Source organism: Simochromis diagramma, unplaced genomic scaffold (genome assembly GCF_900408965.1).
Source record: "Simochromis diagramma unplaced genomic scaffold, fSimDia1.1 OVJJ01000061.1, whole genome shotgun sequence".
NCBI classification, from domain to species: Eukaryota; Metazoa; Chordata; class Actinopteri; order Cichliformes; family Cichlidae; genus Simochromis; species Simochromis diagramma.
Genome location: NW_024386945.1, coordinates 2,499,755 through 2,523,120, shown reverse-complemented (window position 1 = coordinate 2,523,120; position 23,366 = coordinate 2,499,755). Strand labels below are relative to the sequence as shown.

The 23,366-nt window shown below is 39.4% G+C and overlaps 1 protein-coding gene across 12 annotated transcripts in view; it reads right to left on the bottom strand.

Moving 5' to 3' along the window:
- Nucleotides 1–398: 398 nt before the first annotated feature.
- hspg2 (heparan sulfate proteoglycan 2) overlaps nt 399–23,366 on the bottom strand; it is a 95,710-nt gene continuing 72,742 nt past the window's right edge. For 8 of the 12 annotated variants that reach the window (XM_040037936.1, XM_040037943.1, XM_040037937.1 and 5 more), the window contains 34 exons: nt 23,157–23,292; nt 22,860–23,011; nt 21,642–21,786; nt 20,546–20,689; nt 19,524–19,658; nt 19,226–19,407; nt 18,888–19,083; nt 18,496–18,675; nt 18,102–18,362; nt 17,814–17,976; nt 17,065–17,162; nt 16,703–16,969; nt 16,470–16,582; nt 16,187–16,334; nt 15,967–16,083; nt 15,775–15,792; nt 14,381–14,465; nt 14,125–14,269; nt 13,925–14,027; nt 13,712–13,821; nt 13,518–13,626; nt 13,303–13,401; nt 12,907–13,128; nt 12,244–12,488; nt 11,983–12,154; nt 10,774–10,905; nt 10,412–10,468; nt 5,089–5,164; nt 4,913–4,991; nt 4,504–4,551; nt 4,165–4,235; nt 3,986–4,069; nt 3,593–3,696; nt 399–3,027 (listed from right to left, as the gene is read on the bottom strand). In XM_040037936.1, the coding sequence (XP_039893870.1) occupies nt 2,855–3,027; nt 3,593–3,696; nt 3,986–4,069; nt 4,165–4,235; nt 4,504–4,551; nt 4,913–4,991; nt 5,089–5,164; nt 10,412–10,468; nt 10,774–10,905; nt 11,983–12,154; nt 12,244–12,488; nt 12,907–13,128; nt 13,303–13,401; nt 13,518–13,626; nt 13,712–13,821; nt 13,925–14,027; nt 14,125–14,269; nt 14,381–14,465; nt 15,775–15,792; nt 15,967–16,083; nt 16,187–16,334; nt 16,470–16,582; nt 16,703–16,969; nt 17,065–17,162; nt 17,814–17,976; nt 18,102–18,362; nt 18,496–18,675; nt 18,888–19,083; nt 19,226–19,407; nt 19,524–19,658; nt 20,546–20,689; nt 21,642–21,786; nt 22,860–23,011; nt 23,157–23,292 (4,569 nt within the window). In that variant the 3' untranslated portion in view covers nt 399–2,854. The remainder of the gene's footprint in view (nt 3,028–3,592; nt 3,697–3,985; nt 4,070–4,164; nt 4,236–4,503; nt 4,552–4,912; nt 4,992–5,088; nt 5,165–10,411; nt 10,469–10,773; nt 10,906–11,982; nt 12,155–12,243; nt 12,489–12,906; nt 13,129–13,302; nt 13,402–13,517; nt 13,627–13,711; nt 13,822–13,924; nt 14,028–14,124; nt 14,270–14,380; nt 14,466–15,774; nt 15,793–15,966; nt 16,084–16,186; nt 16,335–16,469; nt 16,583–16,702; nt 16,970–17,064; nt 17,163–17,813; nt 17,977–18,101; nt 18,363–18,495; nt 18,676–18,887; nt 19,084–19,225; nt 19,408–19,523; nt 19,659–20,545; nt 20,690–21,641; nt 21,787–22,859; nt 23,012–23,156; nt 23,293–23,366) is intronic. The other 4 variants (XM_040037938.1, XM_040037940.1, XM_040037941.1 and 1 more) reach the window with 4 other exon arrangements.

The window sequence follows — 23,366 nt, the reverse complement described above, 5'->3', positions numbered from 1 at the left end:
ATTCGTGTTATTGAATATGTTATTGAATGTTTAGGCATAACTAGTGTCATAACTAGGGGCTGGAGAGTATCCAACCACATAATGGGTAGGGTACGCCCTCCAGAAGTTATCAGTCTATTACTGGAGGAACACATCCTATTATTATTTACTTTTTTACACCGTCACTTAACAAATAGATAACTAGACTATTGTCTGGTTATCTATTTGGTTCAGAACTGAACCAATGGGACAGGTTATCATGGCATTGGATGGACTTGGATGGATCTGGAAGTTTTAATACCGTAAGGTGTTTAAATCAACCTCTCAGAGATCATGTTAAAGGTATATCTGTACGATACAATGGATTATTTCTGAACAGTAATGTGAATTACAGCAAAAAACAAGTCTCACAACGTACAAATAGCACATGAATTTTGTTTTTAATTAAGAAACACCAAGGGCAAGAAGAGCATCTTTCAACATTGGAAATGAAACAGTCAAGTCCTTTTGACATAGACATTTTTCAGCTGGTACACTTTCATTCATTTATCTGATACAGTAAGAATTTGCTTTTGTCTGCCGCTCAGAAGTGAAGGAGTAAAATGATCAATGAAAAAATAAAAATAAAAACAGCAAGTTAAAATCCAAAACCAAAAGTGCACCTTTCTTTATTTGTAATGGAGTAAAATAAACCAAAAGCAGCTATCAGTTTCTCACTAACCGCATTTGGTGACAGTGTACAGTGTATGTGTGAAAATCCAGTTTAAGAGCAGATACACATAAGGCACCCACCAAGGGGCACACACACCATCATTATCTGCTTTAATGTCCTAACCTGGACCACAGCGTTAGCTTTCTTCATCCCGCTTGTTCATGATGACATCATTCTGTGCACTCATACATTTGGAGCCTAAGACTTTTTTCAATTAGTGAATAATAAGACCACTTTTCATCCATTTGACCAGGAAGCTCCAGTCAAATATCACATGTTAACCTTTAATGGAACCTTGTTGGGGTCATTTTTGAAGAAGTTTCCAGGTGGGCCCTATTGAAATCGAACATCAGGAGAAAAACAACAGGGTGTGGGAGGCAATACACAATAACCAAAGAAAAGAAAGTAGCAAGCTTCTGTAATTGTTCTAAAACAGTAGAATCGAGCCTAGAAAGCAATAAAAAAGCAGGAAAAAAAGAAAAACACAAAATAAATTAAAACGGTGAAACTCTATGTGAAAGGATGCTGCTCATTTTAGGATATTAATACAAATATTTTAAGCTTACAAAAAAAACAAGAAAAGGGTTTGTGAATCCCAAAGTGATTGTGCCATTGTGTGGTGTGGTCAACTAAAGGCTTGCGAGCATGCTTTATTTTATTAGAGCTACACTATTGATCACAGCACCTGCAGGAGGCTTCCACTGCATTCACACATGGCCAAACACTAGTCCAACTATGTGCTGCAGATGAATCTCTCTTTGGAGAGAAAACATCCCATAGAACCACAGAGCCTTCAGAGTTTCATAGCTTAGTGAGGTGTCTCTAAAGCTACCAAACCTGTGTAAAACCTTGAGGCAGTTCTGCATTGATCCTCCTGAGGATATGGATAATGACACATGCACACACACACACAAACCCAAATGCACACATCTGACCCTTACTGCGGCTGAATGTGGAGTGTTCTGTGAAAAAACGGAAAGGTCTAAAACATACATAACAAACAAATTTACTTCACATATACACTCATTCTTAGTTGACACAGATATCTACCTGACTGGCAGATAGTTTAACACATAAAACAATATCTTCAATAACCATACATAAAAAATGACACATTTTCAGTTCACTTAAACTCCTTTTTTGAGATCTACTCAATCAAATAAGGCTGTTGAGGCAACAAACAATGCCATACCGCCATTAAATCAATCCAAAAATGCCATGCACATCAACAAAAGTAATGACTGTATGCTGATCTATGCCAAATTACTAAATAAAACCTCTACATGTGACATATTAACTATTTGACTATGTGCTGTATTTTAATGTCTCACCTTAGCACCAAGATTTCTTTCTTTAAAAATAAAAAAAAATATAGACAGAAGACAAAACAGCACTGCAAATTACTAGTGAATCAACAATAAGCCAAGCTGAAGCAGCGGTACTTATATCCTTAGCTTTTAATCCTTTGTATTTGACGTCCTGAGTTGTGTGCTGAAGCTGCAAGTGACTGTGACCATGTGCACTCCTCTCCCAACGGTTCAGGAAAGACTGTAAGCATGCTCGCAATGAAAAGGTTCCTCTACAGAAGTGAAGAAAGAAGGCCTAAAAGTCTTCAGGTATTAATACAGTTAGGCCTTTAAAAAGCCCAGGACACAGAGTACTAGAACCCAGAAACAATTCTAGGAAAGATGAAGAGCAGTTATGGTTAGTTTGCATGTTTCCCCCCACAAATATAATATATATAATCATATGTATATAAATAAAAATTCAGTGCTGTAAAAACATCTCCACCTCCTTAGGATCTGACCCATCGTAGAAGGCCTAATATGTTTTACTTTTCTCATGGCTAATTCTACTGCTGGAAGTATGTAAACTGTACTGGTTTTCCTGTGTTAATAGTCCTTCATTAAGAATACAACACCGAGGAAGAGAAGACGTGTTAATATTGTCTGAATTTTTCTGTCTTTTTTTGGTTTTACTGCACACAGATAAATGCATCTTGTTGTGTAATCTTTTTTTTTGGTAGCAGCAAAGCACCAAGTATGTGTCAGGCTCTATTTGTGTAAGTCTTTTTGTGTAGGTTTGCTGTGTGTGTGTGTGTGTGTGTGTGTATGATGTTTCTCCAAAGTCTCTATGTGTGTTTGTGTACGTGTGTGCAGCAGTCTATGAAGAGCATGGCTGCACGTTGATGCCATGGGCCGCGTGGGCTTGCAGGTCAATGGCCTGGGCTGGTTGCTGTCCTGGCCGAGCATTCATCAGTGCCAGGTTCCTCACACAGCCCTTCATTCCTGATGAAAACTTCCCTCCTGTCATGGCAGTCATACCCGGGGCTCCACCTGTTGCATGGAATCACACCCACATAGGTAACTTTATTGATTTGCAAATATTGAAGAAAAGCATGTCTGAAACTGACATACTGGAATAAAGCTAGATGATAGATAAACACAGTGAGAAACTATTTCCATTGTAACCAAGAAAAAATAAAAGGTAACGATAATGCTATGAAGACTAAAGAATTGTGTGAAAATTGTGTTTGCATGCCAGGAAAAATACGTGAACTACTTTGACACAATAGTGCCTCTGAAAAGCTCAATTTTTTTCAGGGAAACTAAGTAACCAGAAAATCCTCTGACTTGTGTTACAACTCATTATTTATCTGACTGTCTTTGAACAATGACAGCTGGGATAAGTGCCAGCCCCCGTGTGACTGTGCACTGGACAAGCGGTTAAGAAAATGGAAGAATGGATTATTATTTATTATTAATTCATCACTATTCATGTATTATTTAACTTATATTTGTGAATGAATGTATTCAATTGTGCAGTATTTTAGTCCTGTTTTTTCAAATAATCCATCTATATTTTGTCACTTTGTGGACTCAATCCTGCCATTCTACGCACCAAGATATATACTGCCTTTGGTGTTGACCATGAGGCTTTTGCCTTTAGATTGTCCATGTAGCTTGGCTCCTCCATCAACCTGGATATAGCCATCTTTTCCAGTTCTGTGAGAAAAGAGCCACACAACACAAGTTAATTCAAGAAGTTATGGGACTCCACAGGTTAATAATCAACCTTTTCAACAACAGATAATCTGACAAGTTACAGAAGTTACAAGTTATAGTACAAAAAGTATACGTTCATTTGATATAAATAATAGATGTATTCTACTGAGACAGAAAATTAAGTAGCTATTGATGAAAGAAGACAACCACAACTCATAGTGCTTTATTTTATTAAATACATCTAGAATGTAAAAGCAAATGACTGCAGGATAATGATATGCAATCATACCTGACTGCTGTGATCTTATGCCATCTGCCGTCATTGATTGACCTGTCGGAAAAGATTTGTGCCTCTCCACTTCCCAGTTGGTAACTAGATAATACAAATCATGACCATAATTATGAGTTGTAAACATTTTTTCCTAATCTGCACGTCAGAAGATTTAGAGAATTTCAGAACAGACCTACCTGAAAACAAGGCGTCCATTCTGTAGGCCGAGGCTAATAAAGTCCTTGCGTTTGCCATGTTCTCCAGGTTCCTGAAATTAAATATGTTAGGTCACAACAAGGTCACAGCTTGTTGTGTGACTATGTATGAATTGCTGAACATGGACCAGCTGACCTGTGGTCATATTGCAGAACAAGCGCTATAACAGCAAACATGAACCAGTGTAGTGAGATCATTCCTGGCAGTGACACAAAATGTTCCATGCAAACTAACAATGTCAAAAGAGGACTGATGATATAGTACCTTACAAACAAAGATACAATTCATTTGGCACACATGGGAAAAAAAAAAGTGGATACCTTTTTAATAGCATGCACCTTTCGCAAAATGCGTGCACCATTGGTCTCCTGAGGAAAATTGAGGGGGTGAGTTAGAGAAGCAACATGCATTTATTTAGTGGTGTCAGAGGGTGCCAGGCTTACAGTCAGCATGCCTGAAAATGACATAGCTTCAGCAGAAGATGTATGAATTTGATAGTGTAATGATGAAAGATGTAGTAATGCATCAGTTATGTATTACCGACCGCACTGAAGTCTATAAATGACATGAAATGCTATGAAAATGGCAGCAATTTTTTTCTTTTTTTTTTTTTACAGTCACAGTGATGATTAAGAGTGCTCGAGTGCAGTAGCAAAGTTAGGTTGGGAATGAAAACATGGAGGAGAAATATGAGTATAAGGCACAGAACTAGGCAGAACCAGGACTCACCACTCCCTGCCATAGGATCAGGCCGTCAGAGGAGCTGGTGTTGATCTCCATTTCAATTGTTTCTGGTGAATCGTGGGCACTTAAAAAGTAAAAAACAACAGCACCACAATAATAATTTCACTTCATCATTATATTAATTCATATAAATTCACTAAATGTGAAAACAAATTATTTACCTTCTTGGGAAAATGGATTTAGGAAGTGCAATGTATCCATTATTGTTGAAATGAGCTGCATACTGATAGGGTGAATCTGCAATAAATACAATAAAATAAGCATAAAAACAGATTCAAGTCACAGTAAAGCTGGTTCACCTTCACTTGAACTTATGGTGCCCTCTAGTGGTAAAAGTACAGAGAATTCCTGGTAAAACAGACTTGATTAGATGCAACATTTCTAGACAATTTCTACAGTCCCATTCTTCGACAGAAAAAACACTATGTAACCATAGTGTAACCACAGGCTTTTTTTAAAAAAAACTGTCTTATTTGTCTGGTAGATACAGCAGCTACTCAACAATGAGACAAACCCAAAAACAGGGAATTGTTTTTCTCACTGACATTTTTTGCCTCTTGATTTAATTTTTTTTTTTTTAGTTTTCATTTAGCGCGATACCTTGACTGTACAGATGTTGCACATGTAGCCCCACTCATCTAGGATGGCACAGTACATGTCATTGCTAGGTTTGTTGCATCTCCAAACACAGTCTCATGAGCATGCAGGAGACTTTAGGAGACATACAGTTATTCTAGGAGAGCTTGACAGTGCCGTAGAAAGTCCCTAAACCATCACCAGGACTGGTATCTGCTCCTTTGTGTAGGAACAGGCTGAGCACTGCCAGAGCCCTAAAATGACCTCCAGCAGGACACCGATGTGAATCAAACAATGAGAAACAGACTTTATGAGGATGGTCTGAGTGCCCGACATCCACTTTTGGGACCACTGCCCGATTGGCATTTGCCAAAGAATACAAGAATTGGCAGGTCCATCACCGGCGCCCTGTGCTTTTCAAAGATGAGAGCAGGTTCACCCGGTGCACAGTGATGGTCTTGGGTGGCATATCCATGGAGGGATGCTCTACAGCAGGGGTGTCAAACTCAAATACACAGTGGGCCAAAATTCAAAACTGGAACAAAGTCGCGGGCTAACGTTAATATTTATTGAAAAAAAAATCTTCCTCCAGATATAAGAATGAATCTTTTCTTATGGACTCAAATAAGTTTTGCTGGAAAACTGAATATGGAACAAGCAAAGCTTAATACTAAACAATATATATATTAGCTGTATAATACCAGTAGGCCAGCTCTAATAGTAATTTGGTATGGCTTCGTGGGCCAAATGTAGTTTGACACCTATGACTTATGGCAAAGTTACAGTCTCAATGTTATTCTTTATTTTTTCTCAGTGTCTTCTTGAGGGACAGTATGTGTATATGTGTACGTGATATTAAATGAATGTTTAAGTGCAGGTTATTGTGCAGACTCAGCACAGAGCATCAAAGAGTTGATTTGTAGTGTGTCACATCAGTGTGGTGGCAGCTGTCCTGGCAGCCATTTTTAAATTCCATAAGATACTATGATTCATATCAGAATGTCACACATAAACACATTGTATTGAATGACACAAAAACAGAATCTTATGAGAATTATAAGATTCTTCTAACATTCTGTCCACATTTGATAACCTGCTTAGTGATGTGAAATCATAATCAATGTGTGTGGGCAAAACAGAAGCAACTTTGGATTTCTAACTACAAATCCACTCTCTCTTGTTTCTTTTTGTCTTTATCCCACTCTAAAAGTTGGATGTAACAGTGAGACCAAATTCACAACCCAATAGAAACAGATCCAGGTACATTTACTACAATATTCAAACTGAATACAGGCTGCTGGCCATTGACATGTAGTATCCTTTTGACTTGAAGTCACCTGGAACTGTAGCTGTGCTGTAAACAAATAATGAAGCACAGTTTGACCAGAATAAGAACTAGAATCTTTAACACACTAAGATAATAAAATACACAAGCTATTTGGCTGGTAACTGGCAATAAGCCAGAGGACTAATGGCCCAGAAGGCCCAAATGAAACTAGTAATGTCCAGACATCTAGCCTATATTACTTAATATTCATTAACCTATTTAAAAAGCACTTTTGCTCTGTTTCAGGTAAAGTGTAAATCTGCACCTCTGATTTGTGTGATTACATTTTCTCTTTGTCTTTTTCTGCTGCAGCAGCCAAAGTCTGATTTATTAATGACAAACCAGTGAAGCATCATAACATCAAGAAAACTGGACAGTTAAAGGATTTTTCTTTTTACATAAAAAAGAAAAAAAATGTTTGATGATCTGAAATGTTTAAGTGTGACAAACATACAAATAAATAGGAAAACACTTTTTCACACCATTGTCATATAAAAGACTTACTTCCTTCATTCTGTTCATTGACCCCATTGTGGACCACTAAAATTTTGTATACTATGTAGTATATACCTTATTTACTTTATTTATTAAATTTTGGGTTTGTTTTGTTTTTTTTGCGCTACATTAGACAACATCAAAATAGCGTCGTCAAAAATGACAATAGCGTTGGCATTATTGTTATTTGTGTTTTGTAATCTTTATAAAAACCTAGAAAAAAACACCTCTTAATCTTTGGTATATGGCGAGGCGCTGTGGACATCCAAGTTTGTGATTGTGTCGATTTTTCAAATCAATACCATTGTTGCATCTACTGAAAATCTCTGTGAAGCTTAAATCTCAGTGACCTTGACTTCAAGGTCAGAGGTCAACTTTTCTGAAAATCGGAGGAGTTTCACATTTATAACACAGGTATGTCTACTAGGAGGCTGAAGGGTAGCACTATATATTTATAAACAATCAAAAACAACAATTTAGTTCCAATTTGTATGGAATTTATTTCTGTAAACATGGTGTTTTAGGTCGGATTAAAGGACTGATGTGATGGTAAGGTGTCCGCTGCTCTGCTTTGAATATTGGTAGGCTTTTTTTTTTTTAATTTTCACAAGAATTGCTAGTTCCCCTAGAGTTTTGGCCACCCCAGCAATCAGAAGATTCCCTATGAGCAAGCATTTAGCGACAGTGGGAAGGAAAAACTCCCTTTAAATAGGAAGAAACCTTCGACAGAACCAGGCTCAGGAAGGGACAGTCATCTGTCGCGGCTGGTTGGGGTGGGGGGAGTGAAAATTAAAAAAAAAAAAAGCCAAAGTGATAATTATTGGAGCAGCTTAATTAATATTTCCAGTGTAATTTGCTGTTAATATCCTTTTCCAACCCCAGTTTGTGTTTTTATCACTTTTGTCCAGGGTGGAAGATGCCATGCTGGAGATTGACTCTGTATGGTCTTTCAATGTTGATACTTGGGAACCTGTTAGAGAGGCCAGGGTTGAAAAAGGGATGCCGTAGAACCTGAGAGGGTGTTATCCGCTGGTGTGCATCCAAGTCCAACATCTCTTTAATTAGGCTGACAAATAAGCGTTGGCCATCTTCTGGTCCTCGTCTAAACATCATTATTTGTTCAAGGTCATCCAGACGTGTCAGTTTTATGTATCTTGTCTCCAAAGATTCATATCCTGTCTCGTATTTAAATAGTTGGGCGGTCTTAAATGTCCAGCGTTGGTTGTAGTTGTAGTTGTCTTTTGTGAAATAGTCTTCAGTGTACACGCCAGGATCGAGAACATGATCTGGCGGCTGACCCTGAGTCTCTATGATGAATTTCAAAAGATAATAATATTTTTTTCCAGGGTAGAGTGGCACCCCTGTAACAAGCTCAACAGCCACCAGCCCCAGAGACCACATGTCACTTGCTTCGTTATAAGGAAGGCCAAGCATAACCTCAGGTGCACTATAACCAACCGTCCCCACACGGTCACCAGGCATCACTGCAGACGCAGGACATGCGAGGCCAAAGTCTATAAGTTTGACTTTGACTGGAGACTCATAGCGATTTACAACCATGATGTTTCCAGGTTTGAGGTCAGCGTGCACTATTCCCAAAGAACCCAGGTGGGACAGAGCATTTGTGAGTTGACCTAAAATTGGCCTGACTTTGCTTATGGGGAGACGCCGGTTATTCGGCGCCCCTATGTAGTCCCACAGGCATTGATCTAGGAGTTCAAATTTCAGGCAAACTCGCTCTCTGTCAAGGAAAAAGCCGTTCCATTGAACAATGTTGGCGGCATCTGGATCCAACCTTCGCAGCTGCTCCAGGATGAAAATTTCCTTTTTTGCCTGTTGCAGAATATCAGTGCGGTTCTTGTTCAGCTTAATAGCCACAGCTTGGTTGGTTTTGGTATCACGGCATTTGGCTACAATACCAAAGCCCCCTTCTCCGAAGAAAGCCTCTACCTTGTAGTGGTTTCCCAAAAAGCTCCCTTCAACTATTTCAAGCTCATCTGAGCTGAAGGATGGGCTGGCTGATGTGTGGACGAATACTTGCTGAGAAAATTCAACCGAGTTTTGAAAACTGCAGTTGATTTTCTCTGATCTCTTGCATTTCAAGTTTGAAGGGTGCTGAAAGACCACAGGGTTTTGTGGTCTTTCAGCACTCATGTCAATGCAAGGGGAACTCGTAGGGTTAAAAAAGGGATGCCGGAGAACCTCTAAGCCTTTCTAGACCTTTCTAAAAGTCACACTTTAACACACCTATGCAATGAAATGCCACTGCTTAAATTTCATTATGTTCTCAAAGATGAGAAGATAATGATGCATATGCAAATGCTGCTTTTTTAAAGTGTAGAACAACAAAACTTCAAGATGCAGACTTGTGTCAACACTGGCCATCACATGAGTCAATTATTGACCGTTTCTTGCTATTACGGACAAAAATCTTCACAGCCATGGCACCATGCACATAAGCCACTGAGTACATAATATGCTTGAAATACATTCTGACTGAACCAAACAATGATCACATTGTACTTTCAGCAGACACTTTAAGTTGTTAGTGAGACCACAAATATTCTGACATGGAGCAGACTCAATGACCTGACTTAGTTTCAAAGAGGAAAGTGTTTTGCTTTAGGTTGTTTTTTTTTGTGTTGTGGTTGTACAAACAGGCAGGTTTTTAGTTTACAGAAACAAGATTGTATTTGTAAGTATCCATCTTACAGGCACAGGCATAATGAGAGTGAAAAGAAAAGTGAAAAGAAAAACAAGGGGAATTCCACATTTCTATCACTTCCAGAATGAAAATGGTGCAACTCCAATGCAGAGTGCATATATTAGTTTAGCTCCCAAATGCAGGCTACCACCCTATTACCCCTTAGTTTAAATGCAGAATTCCCCTCTCCCAACTTTCAATGGGAATGAGAGCCTCAGTTGTTGGTGAGAATAAAGACGCTTGGATTGTGTTTTTGTGGGCATGTATGTTAGGTAAAAGACAGTTCAGGTGGAGCTTTGAAGGGACATGGGGCCCCTCAAACTCAGACAGGGCCCTGTTAGTCACGGTCGCGTCAGGCAGACTGAATATTTAGATACTGTACCATTCGCCTCGCTAGACTCCAAATTCCTCAGGGCCTCTGGGAAGCTGACGACCTGGCCTGTGTGTGCAGGATATAGCGGTGAGAGTGCAGGAGTAAGACACGTGTAATCATTTAGGGTTAACCCTCCCAGCACTGCATGCTGGGAGCAAACTGTTTGATGTATAATGGGCTTTATTTTTTGGAAAATTCGAATCACATGTGCTGTATGTTTGTGACTGTGTGTGCAACCATTTTTGCTTTGATGATGTGTAGCTTTGTCTAAAGGATATACATTTGTGTACTATGCAGTGTAACGTGAGAAGATATGAGTCACTTTTTGCTCCTGGTTTAGACTGGTTTAATGACAACATGCAGTATTTCACCTGATAATACTTCCTCACAGTTGAGACCTGTGTACCCAGGTGTACACACACACTGGCTGTTGATGCAGATGCCTCCATTCTGGCAATGAAGATTGCTATGGCACGCGTCCTTCACTATCTCGCACCGTTCACCTGCAGGGTCACATATCAATCATGAGTCAAGAAAGGTCACAGGTCAAACAGGTTACTTCTTCAAAAAAGTAACTGAGTTTTGCAAACAAAGGTTTTTGCAGCTCTTTCCCTAAAAATAAACATTTCAAACTATTTACAGAACAATCTGCAATCAGGTGTTCTGCATCAAATTTGATGCCACACAAATTATTTGTGCCACTCCCAAAAAAGATTTCTGTCCACTACGAGATAAAGGGGAACATCACAAGCCTGATACCTGCAGGCCTGACAACAGGAGATGTATCACTCCTGTAACACCTGTAACATTTAGCAGTCGCCTCATTGTTCTGACACACACAACAAAACTACTGACTACACTACACACTAACTTCACAAGATTTGCGCTAAACGTCACAAATCTCTCACATCTCAAAACACCGCTGCAACTCCTAAAACTTCTCTCTCCCTAAACAACTAAATGCCATGTTGTCATATCATTTTTTGATTGGTCCACATAGTACATTTTTCCACCAATAGGAAAGGCTGGGGGGGGGGGGTTGCTCACAGGCGGAGAGCGCTTTCAAGCGTTTTCCTTATAAAACGCCATTTTTACCGTTTCTTCCCGCAGTAAATATAAATAACGATAGTATTCAGGAAATAAACAAACACGGCATATATTTTTTATCATAACTATGGTTTTACGTGGCCTATCAATACAATTGAAAAACTGTTATAGTTTTTCCAATTGTGCTATAGTCCACACTTTCACATCTCCAATGGTTGTACACGTCATTAACGTGGCTTCACTCCACATCAGCCACGCTTTGCTAGCTAAAATACCGATGTCGGCACATAAGGATGCTGTCATAGCCTGCCAACGACGTTGATTAGCTGCGTATATACGAATGTGAATCGCATTATTGGCTGGACTATGGGATAAGGTGACATCGTTCTAATCCCATACTGGAGCAGCCAGTCACTTACTGACTAACACTATTTATTTTAATTTCAATTCAGGTTAGATTTCTTTTTGTGCGCAACAAAGCTTAGAGGGAACATTGCATGTGACATTTGCTATGTCTTCTTTTAAGCACTCACCTTCAAATCCATCCTTACAGAGGCACTGGTACTCATACTCAGCACTAGACATGCAGTGACCACCATTCAGACAGGGCCGCCGGTCACATGGGCTTCTGTCCACACATTTACTGATAGATCTGCTCTCTGTGAAGCTGTAGGACAAATCCACCTTCTTGTTGTTGATGGAAACCTAAGCATGTAATACAAACTAATTCAAGCTTCCACGTGTTCAAATATATTGTGTAACCGCATCTCATTTTTAGTACACAGAGATCTCACCTCTCCTATGCAGCCCTTAAACATGTCGCTGACATTAGCAGGCTTAGGCAGGATGTCCATAGTGGGCACTCCTCCTATGTACATGAGGGTGTGGATATTGAGGCCCTGGGCTTTGCCCGGAGATGTCTTTCTCTCCATTGGACCTTGGTCGACCCTGAGGTGGCCATCCCTCTTGTTCCGCTCAGCCACAACTCTGTGCCACTGCCCCAGAGAGACTGGCTCAGGACTGACAAGTATTGCCTGGCCTGTAAGACAAATACAAAAACTATTAAGTTAAATTTTATACTAACTACAATAAGAAAAGAGTGCCACTTTTATTGATTTAAAATTTCTATAACTTCTATATATCATGGAGTGATATTTACAATCAATATCTATATATTATAGCTACTTTTATAAACTTTTATAATCAACTGTGAAAACAGTTTCAGTTTAAGTGTTGTTTTCAAGAAATTGCATGCTCAAATTTTTTTTGTTCTCACTCCCATTTCTTCTTGTTGCACATTGAAGCTCTACTTGGAACCTTGTGAAGATCCAACCATGCAAAATACGATTTTTTTGCCATTTTTCAAGTGGACTTAAACTTTTAATCGGGACTGTATCACTACCTAAATTGTACAGTTGCTTATTTTGAAATAAAAAATAAATATGATTTCTCTTTACCTGTGCCCAGTTCATATCTAAACTCTACATGTCCCTTCACCATGGAAATGGCGACGAAATCCTCCACCTTCATTTTTTTCCCACCACAGAAGAAGATCAGGCCATCTCTCTGCACTGGCTTGAACTCCAGCTCAACACGCAGGTCATCATGGATGTTGGTCAGAGGAGGATAGGCGATGTATGACTCCTCACCATCAAACAGTGGCGTGGTAACCAGTTCCCCTAGGAGGAAATTAATTAAAAAAAATAAAACTTAATTTCTTATAGCAGTGTTATAAATAATTATATCTGCATATCACTATGTACCTTACATTTTCATCATGACCATTGTAAAAATATGTCATAACAGCTAGATTTTTCTGTTTTTATAAAAGACAAAGGTATATTTCAACTTACCATCCATGCATTTATCACCAAATTTGCCAAGATGGCAGCGGCAGTCGTAGCCAAGGCCATTCAGGCGGTTGATGCAAGTAGCATCTGGTCCACAGGCCTCTGAAAAAGGTGTGAAAAATGATGAGTGCGACACTTTTATTCGTTTATAATAATTCCATTAGGAATATTCAGATACTTTGATTCAAATGTGGGGTCAATTAGTGATTCACACCTACCCGAGTGACAGTGGAGAGAAGAGTGGTGCTGACAGTTGCTGCCCGTAAATCCTCTGGGACAGCTGCACTTATACAAACTAGCCTCTGAATCCTCACACATCCCTCCATTCTAATTCAGGATATTACAATTTGTTTTACTAGTTATAATAAAATAAAATAGCAAACAAAGAAAGATGTGGATAGATTTAACTGACCTGACATGGTTTATCTTCACAGGTAGGACAGTTTGTCACACCAGTAGAGCTGCGGTCAAGGTCTTTAAAGATGATTTCCTCACCCTGGATGAATAGCTGACGAATACAGCCTGCATGGTACCAACACTCAGTAAGGGCAAATAATCACACATATATACAGAACCTTTCCCCACAATGTAGTTCTGTTATTTAGTAAAGCATGGGATATCTTACCCACAAAACCAGTCTTAATTCCAGCAGTTTTGGTGAGGAGTGTGTAGTTGGGATAACCACCCACATAAAGCTCCTCATTGAGATCCAGACCCTGGAACTTGCCCTTATTAACAGAAAAAAGACCACATTAACTTGCATTAAAAATGAAGTGCAAATAGCGGATCAGCTGTCTTGCTCAGCTGTCACTGAAACGACAGTACCTGTGAGCTGCCATTGATGGGCTCTCCTCCATCTACAATAATATATCCTTGGGTGAGGTTGCGATGCAGCTCAACTGTGTGAAACTCTCCCAGTTTAATAGGGTGCGGGTCACGTATGGTGGCCATGCCAGAGCCCACATCAAACCTAAGATAACAGAGATTTTAAAAATCCATACATCTTCTTAAGGTCACCTGTCCATTTTTAAATTATAGCAATAGTATATATGATAACAAATGTAAATTGATTTCAACTGACCGGAATTCCAAGCGGCCACCCACAAGCCCCAGAGAGATAAAGTCAGCTCCTGTAGTCCTTCTCTGGCCATTGTAGAGAATCATACCTGCACAGCAAGAAGACACAACACTAGTACAAAGTTGATTCTAGATAATTTCCCCCACATCTTAATCCTTATCCATCTTAATAAGTCAAAAAAATCTACTAGATTTATTTAAACACATGATGTTATTTCAAGAATATCCTTGTCTCAGTGGTGCATAATTTCTCTTTTTCAGCTGTGCCTTCATTTAATGGCACTGCTTTCAGAGTATTTACACGATATGTAAGTGACTTGTTAGGATGGATATTGGTTGCAGTATCATTCACACAGGAAGTGAAAGAATCAATCCAGTGAAAGCTGGATGGTAAAGCAGCATGCTAGGGCGACACGAGTATAAAGCCAACCAAAGCCATGTTACAAACGGTCCTCCTATCGCTAGGCTGCAAAATGGAACCAGTCACATCATAATAGCATATTCTTCTCTTTTCTTTCTCTACATGCTGAAAATATAAATGCTTATATGAGGCTCATGGGGAAATGGGAACATGCAATCTTGCATGTCTACCTTTATCTTTACCGAAAATGGATGATCAACATGTTAAAAAAAATAAGGATACTGTAAAACATGTAATTAATTATTATTCATTTGTCATTAATCTGAGGCTGCACTTACATAGTTTAAAGATCTTGTAAAGACCTGATCATTTTTATTAATTCCTGTTATGTAAAAACTTTACCATATTTGATCCTCTAAATATATGAAAGCAAAATATTTTAATAGCATGGTCAAATTGTTCTTGCAGTTTATTTCGTTTTGGGTTTTTTTTTGCTTTGTTTTTTTTTGCTACAATTTGCTACCTGATGGGTGGAGCAAAAGTCTGTAATGTCACATATAAGTTGCAAAAGATAAAACTGGCAATGATGAAAATTAGAGCCAGATAGATTTCCATCAATGCTGAATTATTTCATGCCCCATTCATTCAAAAGAGAGAGTATAACTACTGTGCTTGCAAAAGCAGCTTGACTTTAGCTTCAAATGTGCATTTGTAATATTGTTCTTCCTTATACATACAATCATTTGAAGCACAGGTGATTTGTACATAGCTTTGAAGCAGATGAACAAGACTGGGATGTGAAAGCAGACTTGTAAGCTTTTTTAATACTGATCACATCTAATATTACCAAATGTGTTCTTGGAATCATGAATGAAAACTCAGTACAAAAACATTGGCCATGCACCATGTCGAATCTGTTTCACAGCCCCAAAATCAGCTCCGAGCTGGATGCATTATGGGAAAATCTGATGCAGCCAAAAAGCAATACTGCCAACATCATTCTTGAGTTCCTGAGATTCTCAAGCACTGAGACTCACCAGCGTACAATATGAGACCTTCCCACCACACGGGTGAGATGTGAGAGAGATGGAAGGGACAGGAGACGCAGTGAAATTACACATGAGGAGATATGAAAAATATACTACACAACAATGCGCAAGATTTAACAAAAAAGTAATGCAAAATATACACTATGCAATTAAAGCAGATTTAAGTATGTACATCCTTACCATCAACGTTATCAGGTCTAAAGTTGACCTTAATATTGAAAGCTTTATAAGCATTTTTGATAGTTGGCAGGGTGAGGTACGACGAGGGTTCCTGGGCAAAATATGGCATCACTCTCTCTGGAAGGAAAAACAAGAAAAAGAATCACATTATAGTTAACGCAGGCTTTTCTTTGGTTCATACTCACAACTATTTACTAATATCTCAACTCCCCACACTAACCATGGACTTCAAGTGTAGTAAAGGACTCCACTTTGCCCTGCTTGTTTGAGGCTGTACAGACGTATGTGCCAGAATCCTCATGGGTGACCCGAGGAACTGTCAGCACGTTGGCTTCTTGGAAACACTTAGCAGGAAGCTCCCTATCAAGCTAGATAAACAAACAAAAAAAATAAATAAAAAGATTTGTACATAAAACACACTATCCACATATTTTTTAAATAAGGTTTTACCAAAGAGAGACTTTAGCCTCAATAATCTAGCTTAACAATGTCTGCTAGGCTACCTTAGACCATTTGATATCAGGAACAGGATATCCTGAGGCCACACAAGGCAAGACTGCATCTGACCCAACCGCCACCTCCTTCGTTTTTGGCAGAGCAGCAATTTGAGGAAGGGCTGTGCAAACAAGTTAGGAATTGAAATGATGATGAGTGGGAGCTTAAGTCATTAATATGTTTGAAAGTGCAAGCATCTGCCTATGTGATGAAAGGGAAAAATGTCCCATTATTAACTCACACTGGACATTCAGGACCACTTGAGACTGTACTGAGCCCACATCATTGGTGGCTGTGCAGCGGTACTGGCCAGCATCGGCCTCTGTCACCTGTTCAATCTTCAGCATGCCACCCTTCACTACAATGTGAGGTGGCAGAGACCCACCGACTTTGCTCCACTTTACTGTGGGCTCTGGGTCACCAACAGCCTGGCATTCAAACTCCACAGAGTTCCCAATCATAACTGTCTGCACTGAGGTACGCACATTGATCATGACCTTTGGCAAGGCTGTGGAAAAAATAAATAACAAAGATGAATAAGGTTGGAACTGGTTTGGATAAAGCAGTGTATAGATTAGCGTATACACAAAGGACGTAACAGACCTTGGATTGTCAAACGAGCAGTGTCTTGTGCTTGACCATACACGCTGCTAGCTCGGCAGATATAAACACCTTCATTGCTTTGCTCTAGGTTCTCAATCCTGCAGGAAAAGGTGATTGGAAAAAAGTTTGAACACATATTATAGAACATTTAAGGGACTTGATTATTTTACTTTTGCTTCTATAGACCTCAGTTGTTGTAGAAAAAAAAACATTACAAACATATCAACAAACTACACCGTCGTGCTAGGAGAGTGTATTTATCACAGTGAACAAAGGCTCTGCAGTTTACTTTTAGCTCATTCCTTCTGTACTAACCTCCTGCCTGAAATAAACACAAGCACACCAAATCCACGTCTGAACATAGTCCCCATAAATTCATCATATTTTTTCCTTGATATGCAGTTTTCATAATCTGCCCTTTAAAATTAAAATCACATTACTGTAACTTGTTTTAAAAATGTTCAGTAGGAACAAATTTACCTTAACAGAGACAATATAGAAAACTCAAAATGCATTAAGAGATTGATTCATGTGATGACTGAATTGATGCACATTTGTTGACTTGTAAAAAATCCAAAGTACACAATATCACCTCACCTTTAGGTAGATCTGTTGAGTTTATTATGTTTAATTTGTTTTGGGAAGACTAAGATGAGAAGACTAAGCTTTCAGGACACACAAACATCCACATACTGACACGTTTTTAATTATGACTTCTTTTCCATTTTCATGAATCCAAAACGAATTACCTGAGCACTCCATCCTTGATGTGGCTGTTTGGTGGCAGGGCTCCTCCTTCCTTTAGCCACTCAATCTTGGTTTCTACACCACCTGCTGCTGAACAGGTGAACTCCACAGCACTGCCCTGGGCTTTTACTTCAACCTGTGGTGCTACACGCACTGCCAACGGAGCTACAAAAAGGAAAGAAGACTGTGGTCTAAGTTTTGCTGTGACACAGCACATAACGGTTACAAGAAGAAATTTTCACAAGAAGAAATATGAGTGGTATTTATTTTAGACTACTGGCCTAACTCACATCTGACTGTGACTTTTGCAATCACTTCACTGTTGCCCACTTTGTTGCTGGCCACACACTTGTAGCTTCCAGCATCCTCAGAGGTAGCTAGGTTTATCTGGAGGTCCCCTTCCCTAACCTCAGCCCTTGGCGAGAGGTTTCCATCCAGCTTGGTCCAAGTATAGGTCAAAGGAGGAGTTCCATGGGCCAGGCATTGCAACCTGATCACCTCCCCAACCCGCACAGCCACATCATTAGGCACAGAGGTGGCATACGGAGGAGCTAGAGACAAGAGAGGAAAAACTCAGTAGATTAACTATAGACTGCAAAACTACTTTAAATCCATAGTACACGCATACCCAGACAGACTCTGAAAAGTGACTACAGAAGCAACGATGGAAATACAGACACTCACTCTCTACATCTAACGTAATGGTGACTTTAGTGGTGCCCATGTTGTTGGTGGCACTGCAGATGTACTCTCCAGAGTCTTGTCTGCCAACGTTTTGCAACACCAAGCTGTTGTTCACAAGCATGTGCCGCCAAGGCAGAGGGGACCGCAGCTTGGTCCACCTGATTTCTGGGGCAGGGAAACCTACCAAAAGACAAAGCAGGGAAATAAATATATTCTTTTCAGCTCGGCTTGAAATGGACACTTTCAAACTGTTTACTTCTTGCAGTATTCACTTAAAATGAAGCTGATTTTACAGGTTTTACCTTTTTATAGTACTACAACATAAAAACTGTCAAAGTGTATTTATAAAAAGGTTTCAGATGAATTCAAAATAACTTCTCTGCAGGCATTACCGTGGGCCTCACAGCGCAGTGTTGCAGTTTGACCCTCCACTACAATCATAAGCGGTTCAGGAACAAAGGCCCTGGGCACTGTAGGCAACTGGGATCCTCCCTCGACAATTACTTCCACCCTGGTCTCAGTAGTACCTTCATTGTTTCGAGCTGCACACACATATGTGCCACTGTCTTCTGGACGTGCTGCTAGTATCTGAAAAAAGGACATAATTAAAAGAGATAATATTAAAATAAACAGACAAGCACTGACTTGGAAGCTGGGTCTTTAACTAGGAAAACAGGTAGAAATCTGGATTGGTTTGAAAATTTTGACAGTGGTCTAAGAATATCAGTACCTGCATGACTGCGTTGGACTCCACGAGCACAGGACTGCTCAGCACTACCTTGCGGTTGTTGTCAAGCCTGTGCCATGAAACCGAGGGGCGGGGCTCTCCTGAAGCTTGGCATTCCAGGTTAATGGGCTCACCCACCCTAATCTGCACAGGCCCGACAGGGGTTACCGTGGCCACAGGAGCCTCTGAAGGTACATACGCACAATATTGGTATGGAGTGCTGATATTTAAGCAGCCACTAGAGGGAACCATCGTGCAAACCAGTTTGAATAAAGTGCTGAATGACATGCATGCAGCTTACCCTTAACAATCAAAGACACTATGGTGTGCGTGATGCCGAATGGGTTGCTTGCCACACAGCGATAGGCACCATGGTTGATGGTGCGTGCATTGGTAATGGTAATAACAGAACCATCAGAGCTGACTTTGACATTGTCTGCAGAACACAGTGGCAAATGAAACATTAAATTAGCTTTAAAAACTGAAGAAGACATTTAAAAAAATTGTACTCAGCCTACAAAATCAGCAGTAGTAATCTCTTATTCACTGGTACAAAGAGGTATCTAATTACTTCTTTAAGACAGACAAAAGTGTGAACCTTTTTGGCGGTGTGGGGTTTGAAAGAAGTAAAACTTCACGGGAAAGGAGAGTGCTAATGAAAACTCATTTAGAATTTCTCTTTCAGGTTGGGGTGCTGTCTGAACATTTTCTACTTTTGTTTAGCAGAAAATACTTTGTATTAGTCATATTTTTAATACTAGAAATGCTCTGTGTGATTTAGGCTAAGAAGCTGCTTGACGAGAGCATGGAGGACAAAGTACACAGAAGCTTTGAATTCAATGTCCCACCTTTGAGCAATCTGACACAATATGGACATTATACTTGTGAACTTTCAGGTTAAAGATTTTTTATTGTCCAATTTAACTGAGGTGGACATGTGGTAACATTTAGAAAAGTTCAGAACTATAGTAAATGTGTGAAAACACCCTGGTTTTTATCCTTAAATCTCAGAAAACTCTCAAAAACATTCAAATATGTTTTTCTAGCTCCAAAGTAAACCCTTGGTTTTACTCTAAAAGCTTTCACTCTAGAAAATATGAATATTTATTGATCATATTTATAAGCAAGTATCAATTTGTTATTACAATAAAAAGGACACTTTCTGAAAAGCTCCCTGAATGAAGTTTAAAATTTGTGATTACACATAGAATATATTATGGAGGGTGAACTGCAGCTGTAACTGATTGTAAATAATTATGTCATAAATTCAGTAGTTATTAAGAAGGTTTTGTTCTTTAAAGGCGGTTTGAGCACAGTAATTACCTGGCAATGGCTTGTTACTGGCCAGTTTCCACTCCAGTCTAACAGGCTGGGCTCCACTGTACACATTGCATTTGAAGCTGGCTGACTCCCCTACACGCACTGCAGCGCTGTGGGGTTCAATGGCAATGATTGGGCTCTGCTGGCCTGGAGCAGAAAGCAGTGGTTTTGACTCTGGACAAAATCTCTTTGAACAATCTCATTCATTTAACCGATATACTAGTCACAAAAACATGAAGCAACAGATTCATCATGGTGATGGGTTACACTGGCAGCTGGGAAAGTAACTCAAACATCACTGAAGTCAAGGAAGAAGTGAATGAGGATGAGATCATGGGATAGTTGCAGGGAAAATAATTCAATCTGAGGTCACACTGGGCAACACTGGAAACTGAAAATGGAAAGTTAATTCATGAAGTGAAGCAGTGAGAACAACACCTTCCCATGTAATGCCCTGTTTCGCCCAGCTGCTGACGGATGCTGGCAAATAAAAATCCCTGGTACTGTCAATCTCAAGCATGGTGAACACAGTGAGCTTAAACAATGTGAAAAAACCCAATGGGCTCTTAGATTACTCGAGTCTGTCAGTCAGTCTTTATAACAGAACATTGGAAACAATCAAATATTTAAACTGAGTCATTTTACTATTTCATAAAAAAATATTAGATCATTTGAATATAATGGCAGCGGAAAATCAAAAAAAAAAAAAGACTGAGCAAAGAAGACTGGAAAATTAAGTGTTACCAAAAAATAAAAAATAAACAGCTGGAAGAAAATTTTGCAACGAATTTGGTTAATTAGCAACAGGTCACTAACATGAGTGGGTCTAAAAAGAGCATCTTTTCATAGATTCTCTGAAATAAAGAGGGATGCCAGTCAGCAGAAAAATTATTTGAGCAATTTCAGAATAATGTTCCTCAACGTACAATTCTGAATTCTGAATGTCTCATATTATGGAGGTGCATTAGTGCCTATAGAATGGGCAGCTTGCACATCTGGAAAGGCACCATCAATGCTGAAAGATCCACACAGGTTTTAGAACATGTGCTCCCGTATGATATCTTTTTCAGGGAAGGCTCTCAGTGCCACACAAACTTACGTGAAGAAGACGAAGTAACAGACACAGAGACAGAGGCCTGATGGACATGAGATCCAGAGCCGCCGGGGTTTCCTTGTACTCGACAGATATACTCTCCTGAGTCGTCTGCAGTAGCTGACAGGATTCGTAGCTGACTGCCCACAACCTGCACAAAGGAATCGAGTTGCTTCAACTGAACATGCAAGATGAAATTACCACCTTACATTTACTACTGGAAAAAAAATCAATACACTAATGAGCAAAACATTATAACCACTCACTAATGAAGCCAATATAATTGATTATTATGTCTCAACATTACACGTTAAGCTCAGGAATATATTCACACAAGTTACGGGAAATTTAATGATAGTTACTAACATAAAGTATGCTGTTGTATATAGGGCTGCAAATTCACAGACCAGGGACTGAACTACATTTTAAGCAATTGAAGGAAGCCAGCTGATTCCCTTCTCTTTGAAATCGTGTGAACAGCTAACATTTACCAGGGGAAGCAATGCCACCAGGATGCTCTGTGGGAAGGATGAACCCTACAGCTAATTTCCCCAGATGAAACTCAAACTGAGCATCTGTGAGCTGCTGTGGAACAACAAGTCTGTCATCACATTGAAACTTAGGGGAGTTAAAGGATTTGCAGTTCATATCTTGTTGCCAGATACCACAAGGCCTGAAAAGTCTATTACTTGGTGGTTCGCAGCTGTTTTGACAGATGTGTCCATCTAGATTATTTTGTGTGACATGCTTAGTTTTGGAGATATCATTTTTGGAAATGTCAGCCTTTTCTTGAACTAGATGGCATAACTTTCTGGTGGTCAAAGCATTAAAAAAAGTCAGCAGTAATGTCTCGTTCCAAACCTTAAAAGTTTTTCTTACTATTTACTGTTTTTACAAAGTTCTTTTGTCTGAAATACATGCTAACTGTGCATGCATTACTAAGGATTATATATTACTATTACTATATCTGACATAAAAATGCTGACAAAACTGATATAATGGATAGGCACAAAAGTAGGTTGTGCATACACTGGACTTCGGCAAGAACCGCGATCCTTGTGATTGTATAGTATGTACTGTATGCATGTTGAGTGAGTCTAAGTCAAAGAACCAAATTTATGTGCAGTCTGGAAAAGATAAAGGTTATATAGATTATTTTCCCTTGCTAGCATATAAGATATCTCTTATCAAATGGAGGAACAATGACGCACAATGTGTGATTACCTGGTGATTGGCAGAGAGGTGTCCACTAGCTTTAGTCCAGATGACAGGGGGAGGAGGATTTCCTGGCGCAAAACAATTGAGCTCCAGATTGTGGCCTACTTGGACATCAGCTATGGATGGTTGGATGCTCACCACATTATAGCTATGATCAGCTGCATGGCACAAACATAAATAGTTAAGCTGAACAGTGTTTTTATCTGTCAGAGAATTTATAGTAAAACACAATAAAATGAAATTAAAATTCAAAGTTGTGTCTGAGACACTGATGACTTTAGTTTGACTACCATGCTGTCTTACCTTTGTGCACACTGACTTTAATGGGAGCACTATTTGAGCCAATGCTGTTGCTGCCGACACACATATAAGTACCCGAGTCGGCCACTTTGATATTAGGGATGAACAGAGTACCGATGTCGGTGCGGTCATTACGAGCCTGGAGAGGACATACAAAAATGAGACAAACTTAGAAACTACATTACCATTCTTTTGTGAAACAATACAAAACAA